This window comes from Saprolegnia diclina (genome assembly GCF_000281045.1).
Source record: "Saprolegnia diclina VS20 unplaced genomic scaffold supercont1.145, whole genome shotgun sequence".
Lineage (NCBI taxonomy): Eukaryota > Oomycota > Saprolegniomycetes > Saprolegniales > Saprolegniaceae > Saprolegnia > Saprolegnia diclina.
The window spans coordinates 1591-18531 of NW_008246212.1; the positions used below are offsets into that span (position 1 = coordinate 1591).

Sequence of the window (16941 nt, forward strand, 5' to 3'; positions counted from 1 at the left end):
CAAAGCGCCTCAGGAACCGCGACAATCTCAAGGAGCTCACCGCCATGGCGCTGAACAAGGAGCTCTGGAGCGTGCTAACCGAGGCAATCGTTGACGCTTGCCCCGACGTCCCCATAGACGCACGACGCTGTCGGATACTTCCTTGCACGTATGCGACAATCCTCCTGCATAGCGCTCACAGCCAGTACTGCTGTGTTGATTTACGCGAATAAACGGCATATATATGAAAGTGTTCCGCGTTTTCTTATTACAAATACCTCGCTTACGCAGAGACTAGCAATCTCCTTCTTCACTCACTCGCTGGGTCGTGGCTGCGCAGGCGATGGCACGGGGGCTCGTCTTGCTCTTCTGTAGTCGCGTTGGGGCGCTTGTGGGCGCGAGTGAGGCCCATGGTGACACGGTTCCTAAAGGCCTTCCAGGCTTCGCCATCGGCGGCAAAGCTACGCAGTTTCTTGAGGTCATCGAGAGACACCAGCGACTGAGGCGGCGTCAGCGACTGGAGGTCACGATGCAGTACGATCGGCAATATGAGCTTGGCGCAGCCTAAAAAACGGGGCGTCTCGGGCGGGGCACAGAATAAACGTCATATCTATCTACTATCTACGATGTCCGCTATTACTACACGGATATTTTGCGAGGCTGCGGTGGATCGCAGAACGAAACATAGAGCGCACAATTTGTTTTCCAATGAAGTATATATCGTGCATATCATGGAGTCAAGTTGTCCCCCAAGGCTCCAAGTGTAGGACAATGTATCGCGCAGCAATCGGAGTTGTGTGAGAAGCTATTCGCGTGATCGCTTGGGCGTAAGCGCAATCGACGCAATGTTGCCATCGATGTGAGGAACCATGTCTTGGTTGCGGTCACAGTAAAGCAGGCTCGCCACGCACACTTGTTGCAGCACAAGTCGCGCATCTGAGAGCGAGTCTCCAGTCTTGTTCATGTCGATACTCAACTGCACGGATTTGCCCCGGACCAAATCGGACCGAATGGTCGCAAGGAGTTGGTCTCTAAAACCGGTCTCTCGCGTGAACTGGACGTAGCTGAGCTGCTGCGAAATGGTTCCTTCTGAGGCCGTGCCGCAGGGCGTACCATCTACATGTACGACACTTTCTTGTGGATTCGCGCCCAGTTTATCGTCGCGAGCTGGCTCGTTGTTGTTGTTGCTCATGATCGCGGCGCCGCGCTTCAGCCGGTTTTCCTCCTTGAGTAGAAGCCACTTTCTGTATTGGTAGGTTCGTTTGAGAAGCGCCTCCGACGCGATATCATGAGCACGCTGGCGACCACGGTACGAAGCTTGAATCGCAGCCACAGACATGAGGGCATCCCTGGTTACTGTGGTTTGTTTTGGCTCTTCTCGCTTTACTGTGGCGGTGGTGGCCGAGCTGCAATAAGTTCTTGGCTCCTTCATTTGCGCAGCTTTTGCGTTCCATGCTTTCAGCATCGCCTTCTGCTCCGTCCGCGTTATGGCAGCAAACTCCATCGAGGCTAAATATACACCGTTTGGTTGTGCTTGCGTGCAATTAATAAAACCGCCACACATTATTCCACACACCATGAGGGCACACTGCGAAACGACGTAACGTGATTGAGGCGAAGCGCAAAACCCTTTGCGATCAACGTCAATATGTAAGTCTTTGATATAACAAACTTGAGAAAGGTAAACGCGTGGTAAGTATTTCTTTCGTTGTATAGTGCATTTGTCTCACATTCGGCGCAGCGTCTGGATCGGTGGACTCTCGAGGCTAAACTCGGTCCAGCCGCGATGTCGAACCCACGCGCGAACGCGAAAACAGTACCACGAGAGCGCCGAGAGGTTGGGAACGACGCAAGTTCGGCTCGGGAGCCTGTCGTCCACGATCGTCCACGTTCCTTTCGTGGCCGCACTGGTGCCAAGCTGGTCAAGTGGACTATACGTTGGGAGCGGGCACATGTGCACCTCAAAGTGCTCTTTCATATCGTGGCGGCTATTCACGTCGGCTTGGTCCATCCACGTAAGCGTTAGCGAGTACGATGTCTTGGCGACGGCAACTGGTGGCGTTGGCGGCAAGAAAGCTATGGCATTTACCAAATAGTTACTTTGGTACCACAAAGCGGATGTACCGTGCGTCCAAAAGGCCAGTGATGGTGCTCCATACTCACCCCATCCGAGGGCATTCCTCGCTCGGATGCGAAAACTATAGGGTGTGCCCACGGCAAGACCCGGAACGTGCACGGACGAAAACTCAACCGGAATCGAGTTCGATACGGTGATCCAGGGAGCCGTCGGGTCCGTTTCGGCACCCGAAAGCAGATTTGACGCGACGCGCTCGCGCATCGCTTGACGCTGAAGTTCGTACGTGAGCACAACAAAGCCATTGCAGCGTGGCGCGGACCACGCTACATCCATTGTTGTCTGAGATCGTGCGAGCATCCTGACATCAACGGGGCCCTCGGGTGCAGCACCTATGGGCTAGTGAGTGAAGGGAATTTCAGGTTCAAGCCACCCTCAGTGTAAAAGACCGGGCTGATTGCGCAGTTGGTGAGGGTCTCCCATGAAGGTTCACCAAGTGGTACAAAAGCATAATGCGGGCGCACTTGAAATTGGAATGCAGTGGCGGGCACAAGGCCTTGTACGCAGTAGCGCTGATCGTGCACGGTAGACGGCACCAAGAGCCAGTCTTGCGCGCCAACGAACCGGTACGAAAGCTCGTACATGTCAATGTCATATGGCGAGTAGGGCTTGGGCCATATCAATGTCAGCGATGTTGACGACCTCTCAACCATTTTAGGTGCGTCTAGGAAAAGTCTCGTCTCGTCGATGAGAATGAAAAAGCATACCGTTCGTGCAAATCCCATCACTTACGTCGCCAGCGTCCGACCACCCCAACGCATTGGCTGCCTTCAAGCGAAAAAAATAGACGCAACCTGGGGTGAGCCCTGATGCAACGAACTCGCGGAACCCGTCGCGTTTAAGAGCTAGCTTCGCTGGGTCGCCAACCCAGAGCTGCGTCCACGCGCCGTCTACCGCTTTGACGTCCATGAGAGACATCTATACGAACTCGGTATTTGGTGATGACTCGATGTGAGATAGAAGTACGAAAGCATCTGTCGTGCTAAGATTGATAGAGCCCGTGCGTTGAACGAGCACAACGAGTCTCTGGATCTCCAATCCATTGGGTTCTGGCACAGGTAGTAGCATCTACGTTTCAATATCTTGTGTCAGTCCACTTGCAGGAAACGGGGCGTTGACTTTGATGAATTTGTCGGCTACACTTGTCACACGCGGGGCTTTAGGAGCTGTAGGTACGGACGCTGCGAGACATTGATCAATACATTAATTCGCGGGTGACATCGTGCCGTACGTGCAGTCGTCGCGAAGAGGTTGGAACTGTCACGGCTCCAACCAGCAGCGTTGCCCGCTTGCACTGTAATGACGTATAACGTGGCGGGCACAAGGTTTCTCACGACCAAGTTGGCCTTGCTGCAGACAATGGTGCTCGGCTCCACCGCGGTCTCGAGTTTCCACTGAACTCTATACTGAAGGATGGGCGCAGGCGCGGTGGCTGATCGTCGGGTTGACGCGACACCGGGCTCCCAGCTCAAGTGCAAGTTTGAAGGCTCGCTCAAGACACATGCCAATCGCGCTGGCGGATACGGGACCCCTAGTATGTGTCATTTTCATCTACTCTAAGCTCAGTATGCTTCTGTGTGAACCCACCTTGAAGCATTGTTTGGATCGCCTCGGAAGGAAACTCTTGAGCGACATCGTACGGCAGCATTCGATCCTATACATGTATGAGACTAAGTTGATGCATACCATCCCAATCAAGCACACCTGGCCGGGAATTTTCGCGGCGTCGTGACGTAAGAGCTGCTCAACACACGCCTGGTTGCCAAACATGACGGCAGTGTGCAATGGGGTCGATTGTGTCTGCAAAGAAATGATAAAGGCACAAGAATGACGCACTACCGTTGCCAGGGCGTTTACGTCGGCACCTGCGCGGATGAGACGCGCCATGATACGGCCATCAGGTTGATTGGCAGCTGCATGCATTGCAGTGTATCCCAGTACCTATATCTCGGACGTCAAGGTTTTGCCAACGGTGTGCACGGCCAAACTGCTATCCAATATACCGTGTGGGTTCGGTCAATAGGAATCCCAGCGCGAACAAAGAGATCGACACGGCTCTCGAGACCTTCACCCGCAGACTCGATGAAGTCGTCGACAAGCCATTGCAGTGAAATAGGGTCATGCATGCGTTTGTGAATGCCCTCAAGTGTTAGAGGCAGCCTCTTGGTCTTCTCGAGTGGCGTTAGCGCCTTGTTTTGCTTGCGCTACACGCTGCGGTCAAGGAGACAAAGAGAAGGTTGGTATACCCGCTGCATGACCTTGCGCGGTTGGCGCGCAGCCTTTTCGTCCAGCACGATCTGACGCAGCATGTGCGTCGCCGACTTCGAGTTGGTGTCCATGAAATTCCAAAAATACCTTCGTCCTCGAGCGTCCCTTCACCGACGTTGGAGCAAGCTTGGAACCAATGATGACGTAATCGAGAGATCCGCAACAGGACGCCCGAGCACTGATTGGCTTATTTCGTCTGGTAACATTGGTAACATTGGCGGGGCTCAGTTTCGAATCGGCGGTCATGGTGGAGCTAAGCATGATCGTTGCTGTTGCGCGGGCCACAAACGGCATCGGCATCAAGGGCCAGCTGCCGTGGCGCCTCGCGGGCGACCTCAAGCGCTTTCGCGAGCTCACGACGTCGACGGCCGACGCAACCAAGCAGAACGCCGTCGTGATGGGCCGTAAAACTTGGGACTCGCTGCCACCCAAGCACCGCCCCCTACCCGGCCGCGTCAACGTCGTGCTCTCGCGCAATCCAGCAGTCCGCGCAGCGCTCTCGGCGCAGACAGGTGTTCTCGCCGCTGGCGACCTTGATGAAGCTCTTGGCGCTCTCACGGACGTCGAGCATGTTTTCATCATCGGCGGTCAAAGTTTGTATGAAGAAGCCGCACAGCACCCGCGCTGCACACGTGCGTATATCACGCTTGTTGATGGCGAGTACGAGTGTGACGCGTTCTTCCCCAAGTCGCTTGCATCATGCGGCTTCGTCGAAACGTCGGTGTCGCCGGCTCAAATTGAGAAGGACATTTTGTTTCAGTACACCCAGCTCGACCGCAAGCACGAGGAGCTGCAGTATCTCGAGCTCATTCAAAAAATTATCGATGAAGGTGTGCGCAAGGGCGACCGCACAGGCACGGGCACGATCTCGCTTTTTGGCGCACAGGTAGCTCTCCTTGTTTGACGTCGCTCGAAGTCTCATCTCAGTGTTTGCAGATGCGCTTCAACTTGCGCCATGACGTATTTCCCTTGCTGACGACGAAACGCGTCTTCTGGAAAGGCGTCGCGGAGGAGCTGCTCTGGTTCATCAGCGGCAACACGAACGCCAAGACCCTCCAGGACAAGGGCATCAAAATTTGGGACGGCAACGGCTCACGCGAGTTCCTTGACAAGCACGTGGCAAAATATCTATGTGTCGATGATCTTCAATGTCATCGTGTAGGCTCGGTCTCACACACCGCGAAGCTGGTGACCTTGGGCCCGTTTACGGCTTTCAGTGGCGCCACTTTGGTGCGAAGTACGTCGACATGCGCACCGACTACACGGGTCAAGGTGTTGATCAGCTCGCGGACGTCATCAACAAGATCAAGCATTCACCGAACGACCGCCGGATTCTCCTCTCGGCGTGGAACCCGTCGGGTGCGTGCAACCTGGGTTGCATTTATATTCATGTGAACGGCAGACCTGGAGCTCATGGCACTACCGCCGTGTCACATGTTTTGCCAGTTTTATGTCGCGAACGGTGAGCTTTCATGCCAGGTACATTTTGCGACGCATTCTTGCTGTGGGGTCAAAAGAGTGTTTCATAGATGTACCAACGATCGGCTGACATGGGTCTTGGTGTACCCTTCAATATCGCGAGCTACGCACTATTGACGCGCATGATTGCGCAGGTGTGTGGCCTGAAAGCTGGTGATTTCATCCACGTGATTGGCGACGCACATGTATACACGAACCACGTCGAGCCGCTTGAAGAGCAGTTGAAGCGGACGCCCACTGCGTTCCCGACGCTCAAGATTAACCCGGCCAAGATGGACATCGACAATTTTACATTCGATGACTTTACGATTGAAGGCTACAAACCCCAGAAGACGATCAAGATGGAAATGGCCATCTAGAAAAGCTAAACGAAACGGGACCTGAAATGATGTACTTCGACATCCTGGAATTTAAATCTGTGAATCCATTACACTGAACGTCCTGACTAACAATATCGTGGGACCAGACTCCTTCCCCCGCAGGGTAGAGAAAGCGGCAGCAATGCACAACTCTACCAGGTTGCTTGTGTATATTGTGCGTAGCTCGCTGCTCAAACAGTTGGTATTGTATTTTAGCCGCAAGACCACGAGGTACCGGTTAGCCCGCTACACACTAGGACCGCTTGGCGTCGCGCACCTTGTCGTAGGCAGCAGCCAGAAGTGCTGGGCCGAGACCGAGGAGGTATACAAAGGCGTAGGCGAAGAATGTACCAGCGTGCACCGGGTGGTCCATATCCAACATTGCCTTGGCCCAAATGTGCTCATAATAGTGCGCGACGACACCCAGCGAGACCAAGAGGTGCACGGCGCCTCCAACTTGAACCTTGAGTGGTGCTGCACAGAGGAGGAAGAGAACGCTTGTGCCAGAGTGCACAAGGAAGAATCCGAGCGTTAAGAGCTGCAAGAGAATGTAACCACTGGGGCTGCTCGTCTGGAGACTGCGAAGGACGTCAGTATCAAGCACGACAGACGACGCTCCAACGGCCCCAAAGAAGCACATGGCGAGGAAATTGAGGACAAGGACGACGTGTTGCGCTTGGATGCGACGCTGGAGGCTGCGAACGAAGATCGCGACGACGTATACTGGTGGTGCCATGAGCACGCCGACAACGACGACAGTTGCGGATGTCGCATGCGAGTCCCCAACGATCGGTGCAACGTTCGAGCGGATGTTTTCGTGTGACTGTAGTAGCGCGTTCTTGCCTTGAGCAACAGCAGCAGCGACGTCTTCAGGCACGCGAATGACGGAACGGGCCTTGGCAAGTGCAGCTTTGAGCTCTGGACGCATCTCGCCTAGTTCGTTGCTGCGCGCCGCGAGGTAGTCGGCAAGCATTGGATGGGCAAGGTGGTCAAGTGCTTCGTCGTGAATCGCTCCCAACGCCTTGTGCTCGTCTTTCTACAAGCCCCCATGTTACAGGGATCATTCACCGATGGTACATACAAGCTGTTCGTAGGAGGCCAGCATCTCGATGACGTCGTCACGATATTTCATGACATCTTGTTGCAAAGAGAGGCCCCGTGCAATCTCTTTGGCAAGTTCTGACTTCAGCAGGTCGACGGCCTCCTGGTGCTCGCGCAGCTCTGCTGACAGTGTAGCCTGGGCGGCCTTGTGAACGCCAACCTCTTTCTCTGCACTTTCACGTCTCTCAACTTCCTGTGCGAGAGCTGTGATGTGCAGTCGCTTGTACTCCGTGAGCGCTTGCTGAGCCTTTACAGATGAGCGCGCCTCTTCTAAGAGCTTTGTTTCGGCCATTTGGGCCAACTCATCGGCTCGTTTGACTATAGTGGCAAAATTTTCTTGCATTCGCGACGAAAGAGAGCGAAGCGCACCTTTGCCCGTGAGATCCTTGATTTCTTCTATACGAAGATCCGACGCAGTCTCACAAGCCATCACTGCGCTTTGGGTAGTGACGAGTCGATCGGTGAGCGTCGCGATTTGGGCGATGTCTTCAGGAAGCGAAGCACACACGAGTGTGGGCACGACGCCGCCTTCAATACCGACTGCAGCTTCATCAGCCACTGCCGTCAAGACACGAAGCCAAACAAGCGTGGCACCAAGGACGCGCATCGCAGAATCCCGAGGAGCTTCTACCAGCACCAGCCACGTTTCGGACAACGCCCACCGTTCAACGCTCAAGATCGGTTTCAGAATAGGCGTATAATGGCAACGGTTTTTGCCTATTGATGTGTCGCGTTCCCTTGGCGATGAGCTTTCCCGATGGTGTATTTGTACGTGTAGCAATATAACCGCATCGTCCTCTGCGCATCGTCCTCCGAGCTCGTCACCTGCGCAACCATTCCTGCCGTCTCCTGGGTGCACTCGTGCGCTTTACCCTGTTGTTACCGGTTTGAGTGTGCATAACGTCGCCACCCAGCAGCCCCTGCCGTCCAGATTGTGTTCTCACGACGCAGACGCGCGTATTCTCTGGTCACTTATCACTTGCTTTATGGGTATTGTGCGCCTCAGGCTGCTGAGTAAATATTCATACACACGCTGTGGCATGATATCGCTCTACCAGTTCGTGGATGTCCGAAACTCTACGTCCCTTAAATGAAAGTACTTCATACAAGAGATAGCGAGAGGCCGGTTGCTTAGCGAGTCGAGGGGCTTTAATCCTCTCCTCCTTCAATGTCGCTTCATTATCAAGACAAATGCGAATGGTTCAAGTCGCACCGACTAAATTGATGAAGCCAATGCATACGTTTCTACTACTACACACGGAAATGCAAATCTCGGACTGATTGGAAACGTAGCGAAATGCCAACAACGGAGGACCACCAGATCCACCAGCTGCTAACTCAGACAGTATTTCAGGGCGAAATTCTTAATGGTGTGAGAGCTTAAACGAACCAATCAGAGCGCACTGTCATATCACCATTTTGCAAGATGGACGGGACGACGGAGAAGCGGTGGCTGACCGACGGCGAGAAGGACGGCGAGCATATTGCGATCGTGAGCTACCCGCGCTCAGGCAACTCGCTTATGCGTGGTCTTCTCGAGAGTGTCACAGGCATCTACACGGGCTGCGACACCCAGCCCGACCGCAGCCTGAGTCTCGAGCTCCAAAACTATGGCATGAAGGGCGAGGTACCAACAAAACTGTGTTCGCCTGCGTCAACTCAACGTGCAAACACAGGGAGTCGTCGACGAGTCTGTTTGGTTCGTCAAGTCTCATTACCCTGAACGATCTGGCTACAAGCCCGTGGCCGTGCACAAGGCGATTCTTGTCGTGCGCAACCCGTGGGATGCAATCAACTCGTACTTCAACATGACGTTGACCAACAGCCACAACAAGAGCGTTCACGACTCACAGTACGATCGCTTCGCGGAGCGCTGGGACAAGATGATCCAGAACGAAATCCAAGTTTGGATCCGGTTTCACCAGTATTGGACAACACGCGTCGACATACCGATCATGGTCGTGCGCTACGAAGACCTCATGGTCAACCGGTAGGTTACACAGAGGCGTGACAAAGTATTTCCTCGGCTCATAACGTCGTGATGTACGCTAGGCGAGAGTCGCTACACCGAGTGTGTAAATTCATTCTTGGAAAGGAGCCGAAGGACTCGCTTTGGGTACGATGCGACTTGCGGTGTTGATGACCGAAGGACATGACGAAATTGATGCTCAAAATCGTATAGGATACAGAGTGGGGTGAGCGAATCACATCCGTCATCGCGGCAGACGACGCAGGGCCGTACAAGCCACGCAGTGGCAAAATCAGCGCGTCCTTCCGGCACTACTCGCCGATCCAGTTCCAGGATGTTTTGACGACAGCGCGACCACTCCTACGCCAATTTGGCTACGACACAGAGACGCAGAATTTTCCCGAGACCATTCCCCTACCGAACCGTCAGGTGAAGCCCGGCAAGAGTGACGCCAAGCCGCTCATTCTGTCGGCCGACGGCCTCGAGCTGCGCGGCCGTAACGACTCTTTCGGCCGGCTCTCGACGTGGTTTCGCAAAACGCTACTGGATCCAGTGGTTGCAAGCGATGGCACAGAGCTCAACATGGACGAGGTGCTCGCCGCTCGCGACCGGAAGCGCCAGAGAGGCGAAATGGACGTGCTATTGGCCAAAAAGGCTGAACATAAAGAATTGTAGATACATGCAGTGCTTTCATTTGTGGGAAACAAGCCAATCAGACACGTAGAATGCGTACCCATCTCAGGTTGGATGCTCAGATTGGCCGCCGACCAGCCAGTAAGCGAGGACGCAGAAAGATCTGCAGCTGGCAAGAAGTATTTCCAATTCGGACGGGGAAGATATGGAAGGACAGCGGATCCGCAGCTTCTCGCTGGACGCCGACGAGCAGTCCCACGCGTACACGCCGTTCTTGCCTGTGAGCACCGCGACCCCAAACCGTCTCGGCACATTCAACGTATGTACTATGACGCCCTCTCGACTAGTGACGTTGGGTAGGGTGTTTACGTGCCCTGCCTCCTCAACATCATCGGCGTCATCTTGTTCCTGCGCCTCGGCTGGGCAATTGGCCAAGCGGGTGTACTCGGTATGCTTGGTATTTTTGTCATCGCTGAGGCGCAGGCTGTGCTCACCGTTCTTGCGGCGAGCGCGATTGCAAGCAACGGCAGCATGCGCGGTGGCGGCTCATACTATCTCATCAGGTTTTGTCGATCTAACTGGCAGGTGTGAAGGGACCTTACATGTATTTAGTCGATCGCTGGGGCCTGAATTTGGCGGCGCCATCGGGCTGCAATTCTACCTCTTGTATGCATCCGGCGTAGCCATGTATCTGGTCGGCCTCGCAGAAGAAGTACAACAAACGTGGCTTGTGCATGCTTCGTGGGAAAAGCATCACATCATCATTTCTGTCGCTGCCATTGCTCTGCTTTCGACAACTGCGATCGCTCTCCTCGGCGCGCATGCATTCGCCAAGGTTAATCAGTACCTCTTTGGCGTTCAGTTTGCCTGTATTGCCTATGGCGCGGTACGATGCCTATATCGTTATCATCACTACTCACGATTGTGACGTGCTAGGTGGAGATTTGCCTCACAAAACCACATTCCTTGGCAAGCGGTGGGCGCGTCACGGGTCCATCGATGAACACGATGCGGGACAATCTATATGCCAACTACACAAATGAGCGCAATGCTTGTGGGCTCGGTCAAACGTGCAACTTTGGCGCTGTCTTTGGTATTGTTCAAGCACAAAATCATGTCCCCATAACTAAAATGGCGACGCCACGTAGCTGTCGTCTTCCCGCTCGCCACTGGATTCATGGAAGGTCTCAACCTATCCGGTGACCTCAAACATCCAGGTACAGACAGACCTGTACATTTTACAGCTCAACCATAATGATCGTCGATGTAGGCAAAAGTATCCCTGTTGGCAGCTTGGCAGCAATTGGAACGGCGTGTGTCGTCTACGTCTCGCTCATTTTTCTCTTCGGGAGCTCGTTTCCTGGCGCGACGTTGCGGACAAACTATACCTTTTTTCAAGAAGTGAGTGCCTCGCCGATTGTCGTCGTCACGGGGCTTCTCGTGTCATGCTACACGTCTGGGCTCGGTGCACTTTTTGGTGCCTCGCGTATTCTCCAGGCAATCGCCCGGGACTCACTATTTCCTGGTTTTCCCATCTCCGCCGTGTCACATATAACGGAATGCACGTGCGTTAGGTATGCGCTGGCTCAAGCAAGGCTCGGCCGTCGGCGATGAGCCTCAAGCCGCAGTCCTCTGCACGACACTTCTCTCGTTTCTCTTTATTTTGATCGGCGACCTCGACGTGCTTGCTCCAATTTGCACGTCGTTTTTTTGCCTCGCGTACGCTGCAGTAAACTTTACGGCCTTTGCTTTGCAGATCTCTGGCGTTCCCAACTTCCGTCCGACATTTCGTGGCAGCGCGTGGCCGCTTTCCCTCGCGGGTGTCGCCTTGAACCTCGGAGTGATGGTCTATCTTAACGCGCTCTATGCGGCCGAAACGCTTCTCGTCCTGAGCGTCCTTTTTGGCTACCTCTACATTGTGTCGCCGTCGGTCGCCGTCGGCTGGGGCAGCCTCTCGCAAGCTCTCTTGTATCACCAGGTACGCAAGTATTTGTTGCGGCTGGACAGCCGGAAAGACCACTGTAAGTACTGGCGCCCGTCGCTGCTCCATGTGCCCGCCAGTATGTCGGCGCACAGCGTCTTTTTTTGCAATTGGCTGAAGAAAGGCGGTCTCTATCTGGTCGGTGACATTGAATTTGGTGCTGTCACCATGTCTACCGTGGCGACAACCCGGAACAAGTACATGCAATGGCTCGCGTACCTTGAGACGCACCACATCAAGGCAATTCCACGGGTACCTTGAACAAAATCGTTCACTTCTTATCGCTCTGGGAATAGGTGCTTGTCGCCCCGTCGTTGCGGGATGGATACCGCAGCCTTCTACAGCTTGGCGGTCTCGGCGGCATGGACGTCAACACACTTGTGTTGGACTGGACACTGGTACAAAAGCAGCACTCTGGCAAATTAATGAGCAACAGTGGCGTAGGGACCGGATCTCGCCGCAGTAATGTCAGATGCACTCGTCTTGCAGAAGAATGTGGTGGTCCTGCGCCATGGCGATCGACATTCGCTACTCAACGAAAAATCGCCGCGTGCCATGACGATCGACGTATGGCTCATGACGGACGATGCACTGCAGCACGTAACGCTTATGCTGCAACTGGCGCATGTGCTCAAGGCAGCCGCGCCGTGGAAGCGGGCGTCGATCCGCCTCCTGCGCGTCGGTGGTGATGACAGCCAACGGGCGCTTTTGGACCTTGCTGACGACTTGCGCATTGATGTCGGTCCCGAAAACGCGATCGTGCTGCCTCGCGGCCCCACGCAAGACTTACAGCACGTCATTCTTGCGCACTCGAGCAATGCGGGTCTTGTCTTGCTCGCGCTGCCCTCACAAGGGCTTGCGACGAGCATGGATGCAGTCCTCGGAACGATGGACGCTGTCACTGTCAACCTGCCTCCTACGATGCTGGTTCACTGCGCCCAGGAAAATGGTGTCATAACGACGTGCATCTAGCCCAACATGCACGCAGAATCGAGTGTTAGTGAAATACGTACGTATGACTTTTCGCTTGTTATGTCAATGTAGCGGTCGACCTGTACGTGTGCACCTACATCATATGCAAGGGCTCGTCCTTAGGCGCTGCCTCCATGAAGACACGGGCGACAACACCCAGCATCGAGAAGCCGAATGCCATGCCAATGCCCCAGAGAAAGCTCTAGAATCGCAACATGTGACCCTGTCTACATGCGACGAACATCCTTACCGACTTGAGTTCTTGGCCCATCGTTGGTGGCTGGGGGATCTCTGTTGGCGTTTGTAAGTGCTCAGCAGGCGCAGACACCTCGGGTGCGACCTCGAGTGCGTCACGCTTCTCCGTCTTGCGTCGGGACGCGGACGCAGGTCGGCGTGCGGGCAGCGGTCGCCGGCCGACGCTCGAGCTTACCATTCGACGCAGCATGATTGATTCCCTGCCAACTCGACTCGTGGTTTGTTGTTTTTTATTTATCCGAACGTGTGGGTCAAAATCCATACTATTAATAGTACTTTTTCAGCTTCGATTATAATATAATCGAAGCACGAAGCTCGAGCAGTTATAGAAAAATATTATTTTTCTATAACTTTTAAAATATGTTGGGTCTCATGTATTTTAAACGTTTTGGAAAACATTATCGAAGTATTAATACATGCTCTCCTCGGGAAAAAATTCAAAATTAATTGTGCACACAATCAATTTTGAAAAGTGAAGCGAAATTGTCAAATAACGTTAGGACGACGTAGCCCAGTGCGTCGTTGCTGTGCGCAGTGGCTGATTCTAAAAATCGTTCTCGATCACGAGATATGCAGTAAAAATGGATTTGACCCTGTCGCACGGGTACGCTGAAAATATACATACCATACAAAACCTTTAGTACGCAGTGGCGTGAAGCTAAAAACGCGCTGGCTTGCTTAATCGTCCCAATCGGAGTCGTCATCGTCGGCGTCATCATACTGGGTCACGTTGAGGCGGCTTGCCATAGCATTCGCGATGCTGTCATGGATGCTTGGCGCTGTTGCGAGTGGTGGGCGTGGAGCTACGGGAATTGGCGTTGGGAGAGCGGCAACGGGACGCGATGATGGGGCAGCGTTGTTTACTGTGGGCGCGGGTGGTTGGTTGCCGTCGACGGACTTGAGATGGGCGCCCATTCGAATGGCAGCAAGAAGATCTCCGCGTCCAGCACCACCAAATGGGCTTGGACGGGGTTGTGTAGGCGAGGGTGCAGTCGATAGAGCATTGGGTGCCGATGCAAGGATCTCGCGGTGCGATGGCCGACGCTGCGGCGGTTGTGCCACTGGCAGCTCCGATCGCTGCGAGGCTGGCCGCGTTATCTTGGTCGCGTTAAAAACAGGCTCTGTTTCAACGGACACAATGGACACTTCGTCGTCGTCGTCCGAGCTTGCATCATCAAAGAGGTTGCGGCTTGACACCTTCGTCGCGCGCGTTGGAGCTTGGAAACTCGCAGTGGTCGCCGTAACAGTTACGACACCGGCGAGAAGGCTTGACGCCCACTCGGGTGGGAACGCGAACGTTGAATGGAAGGCAGTGTGCTGCACGAGGCCGGGCACCGCCAGGAGGCCTTGGAGATACTGCGTTATCTCAACTGCGCGCTTCTGCATCAAATCCGGTTTCGTTGGGTTCCGAAGCACATGCTTGGACGGAAACTTGGGTAATGTAGCACTGTGCGCCTTGAGTGTTTGGTGCATGGCTTCAAGCTCATGGAATGCAAGCCCGAGACGCCGGCACCATGTATGAAGACGAAACTCAAACGTGTAGATGGCCATGGTCTTCCCACCACGCGTCTCAACGGCGCTCGCTACGTACCCCACCGACAGAACGGCAGGGACGTTCGATGGTGCATGCTCGATGGCACGTGCAGCGGACATTTCCTCGTTCTCTTCATCGTCGCCTACAAAGGTCGCGATTCAAAACAATTGGCGTCCAATGTGCTGGGTCGTACCAGAGACAGATTTAGTACCAACCGTGGGTACGATTTTGTGGGCTTTGATCGATTGGCGAGAGACAAGCGCGTCGGTATCATCGTCGTGATCGTCGTCATCGTCGCTGCTGTCGAAGAGACCCTTGCGCTCCGGGTGAAGCTTGTTGGACGAGAGCGCGCGTGTCAACAGCTCCTTCCCCTCGGCGCTGAGCTGCGACTGCCGTGACCGCGACGGCCGCTCGCTATCGACGCTGTACTTGCGGTTGCGTTTGATGGCATCGAGGGCTGCTGCCATCGGATTCGTCGGCCGCGACACGAAGTCTGTGGACGCCGGCGTTTGCTTCGGTGGCGGTGGAGGTGGCGGAACGAACCCGCCGCGTAACTTTGTTGTGACGACAACGTTTTCTTCAGAAACACCAGAGACAGACGCATCGTCATCATTGACGACCGAGTCTTGCGACGAAACGGACCCCGTGGAAGCGTCCCGGAGGGGCTTCGGGTCTTTCGTGGACACGAAATCTACAAGGCAATGTGTGAGATGAACGAAATAGCTGCCAACTAATGTACACTGGCCCGGTGGGGGGAGGTCAAATCTGAACTTCGACTTGCGGGGTACCGCGTCTGGAAGAAGCGGTGGCACGGTGGCGTCGAGTGACTTGCCGCCTGCCATCATTTCGAGGCGCCGACGTTGCGCCTCCTTCCCGACGCGCCCTTGCGCGACCTTCTTGTTGAGTCGTTTCTTACGCTCTCGCAAGAGCTTCTCCGTCTCTTCGTCGAGCGTGCCAAGACCGTCCTTGCGCTGCAGCGGCGTCATCTCTTCGATTTCCCGCTCGCGGTCGAGGAGCTCTTGTTTCTTCTGCGCTACCCACTGTCGCTTTCGCGCTTCTTCGCGGTCCTTGATCTCTTGCTCCTTCTCGTGCTGCTTGCGGATCTCGCGCTTCACTTTGCGTCGCTCGCGCTTAATCTCGTTCGCCGCCTCGGAGGTTGGGTCAAGAACGGCGATTAGTGCCCGGCACCAGCGCTCGAGGTCCAGCCGGTTTTCGGCCGCAACGTACAGCGAGCGCTTATCCTTGAGCTGGAGCTCCAGGCCGTAGGAGTCCAGTGGCAACACCCCGAGACCTTCCCACTGGCAAAAGCCACGGACCGAGTACGTTGTGGCACCAGCACCATGGCTGGCGGTGGACTCGGGCGCAAACATACGCAGCTGGGAGGACCAGGAAAGCTGACAGAACTGCACCTGGAGCACACCGGCGGCAGGCGGCAGCCATTGTAGGTACCCCTCGTGCACAGGCTGCTTCTTATCCATCGTCGTCAGCGTAAGATGTGAAGGCAATTTCAGTCCGGATACGATGCGGAACTTACGTCAACACCGCAAATAGTGTTGCTTCTCGTTTGTTGTGATTTTGCGTCGAAAGCTCCGTGTTTTTTCCAATAGAGAGATTTTTCTAACAAGAATTCTACTTGCATTTCGACTTCCGTAAAAAAAGAGCCGGTTCGTGGAATGCTGGAAGTGGGTCGCGGTTTTTGTAAACGTGATATTTGACATGAGAGGTCATTGATGAGAGGTCGTACATTTTTTAGTTATATTTAAAAGAAAAAGTGTGCATCCGATTTCGGGATCAAGGTCCGGATGCTGAATTGTTTGGTCTACATTTCAGGACTAGACCCCGCCGGAATGTCTCTTCCAAGTCTGATTTTAGAATTCTTGTTGTCAAAATCACTGTATTAGAGTGATTTTGCCGTGATGCGTGGATTGGATTGATAAAAATGCATCATTTTGAGGGCGTTGAGCTGGGCGTTATGATTCCTCGTACAACTACAGAGGGCAATTTTTACGGGCGGCGATTTGGCAAAAACACACTTAAATAGTGTGCGGTCTCTAAATTATATTTTATTAGCCTGACCGTGGGGATTTGTAAATAGTGTTAGACCAAAACCAAAACTTTATGAGGAACGATGAACACTACATGTATGATGCATCTCCAAAGGGGAGCTACATCGCTGCCAACTCCACGTGAGACTTACCTTCTATTGGGTACGGTGGCCGCAGTCAAGAGGCAAATTCCGTAAGGGACTGGACGCTTACAAATGAGCATTTCTCGATG

At 54.1% G+C, this 16941-nt stretch overlaps 7 protein-coding genes across 8 annotated transcripts; 3 read left to right on the forward strand and 4 right to left on the reverse strand.

Moving 5' to 3' along the window:
- Positions 1-1651: 1651 nt before the first annotated feature.
- SDRG_16666 (hypothetical protein) lies at positions 1652-4452 on the reverse strand (the record flags this gene model as incomplete). Its single annotated transcript, XM_008622883.1, has 12 exons — positions 1652-2055; positions 2104-2445; positions 2487-2777; positions 2821-3031; positions 3080-3181; positions 3233-3294; positions 3345-3644; positions 3701-3767; positions 3818-3913; positions 3953-4054; positions 4117-4317; positions 4360-4452. 12 exons carry the CDS (start codon positions 4450-4452, stop codon positions 1706-1708), a joined length of 2217 nt encoding a protein of 738 aa, XP_008621105.1. The 3' UTR covers positions 1652-1705.
- A 146-nt stretch (positions 4453-4598) lies between these two features.
- Positions 4599-6305, forward strand: SDRG_16667. Of its 2 annotated transcripts, XM_008622884.1 has the most exons (6): positions 4599-5267; positions 5318-5493; positions 5544-5618; positions 5665-5740; positions 5784-5860; positions 5911-6305. In XM_008622884.1, exons 1-6 carry the CDS (start codon positions 4626-4628, stop codon positions 5975-5977), a joined length of 1113 nt encoding a protein of 370 aa, XP_008621106.1. In that variant the 5' UTR covers positions 4599-4625; the 3' UTR covers positions 5978-6305. The 2 variants fall into 2 exon arrangements, with proteins under 2 accessions (XP_008621106.1, XP_008621107.1); XM_008622885.1 differs by having other exon boundaries at positions 5544-5740.
- A 98-nt stretch (positions 6306-6403) lies between these two features.
- SDRG_16668 (hypothetical protein) lies at positions 6404-8004 on the reverse strand. Its single transcript, XM_008622886.1, has 3 exons — positions 7690-8004; positions 7301-7638; positions 6404-7255 (listed from the first exon to the last, which is right to left on the reverse strand). The coding sequence occupies exons 1-3, from the start codon at positions 7925-7927 to the stop codon at positions 6473-6475; spliced, it is 1359 nt and encodes a 452-aa protein (XP_008621108.1). The 5' UTR covers positions 7928-8004; the 3' UTR covers positions 6404-6472.
- Positions 8005-8732: 728 nt separating this feature from the next.
- SDRG_16669 (hypothetical protein) lies at positions 8733-10025 on the forward strand. The gene is made up of 4 exons (XM_008622887.1): positions 8733-8947; positions 8997-9310; positions 9373-9436; positions 9503-10025. The coding sequence occupies exons 1-4, from the start codon at positions 8747-8749 to the stop codon at positions 9962-9964; spliced, it is 1041 nt and encodes a 346-aa protein (XP_008621109.1). The 5' UTR covers positions 8733-8746; the 3' UTR covers positions 9965-10025.
- A 102-nt stretch (positions 10026-10127) lies between these two features.
- On the forward strand, positions 10128-12875 carry SDRG_16670 (hypothetical protein; the record flags this gene model as incomplete). The annotated part of the gene is made up of 9 exons (XM_008622888.1): positions 10128-10241; positions 10283-10485; positions 10535-10808; positions 10859-11015; positions 11071-11139; positions 11193-11447; positions 11497-12155; positions 12200-12301; positions 12348-12875. 9 exons carry the CDS (start codon positions 10128-10130, stop codon positions 12873-12875), a joined length of 2361 nt encoding a protein of 786 aa, XP_008621110.1.
- Positions 12876-12969: 94 nt separating this feature from the next.
- On the reverse strand, positions 12970-13320 carry SDRG_16671 (hypothetical protein; the record flags this gene model as incomplete). Its single annotated transcript, XM_008622889.1, has 2 exons — positions 12970-13077; positions 13126-13320. 2 exons carry the CDS (start codon positions 13318-13320, stop codon positions 12970-12972), a joined length of 303 nt encoding a protein of 100 aa, XP_008621111.1.
- Positions 13321-13692: 372 nt separating this feature from the next.
- On the reverse strand, positions 13693-16176 carry SDRG_16672 (hypothetical protein). The gene is made up of 3 exons (XM_008622890.1): positions 15404-16176; positions 14858-15355; positions 13693-14806 (listed from the first exon to the last, which is right to left on the reverse strand). Exons 1-3 carry the CDS (start codon positions 16140-16142, stop codon positions 13809-13811), a joined length of 2235 nt encoding a protein of 744 aa, XP_008621112.1. The 5' UTR covers positions 16143-16176; the 3' UTR covers positions 13693-13808.
- Between the last annotated feature and the right edge of the window lie 765 nt (positions 16177-16941).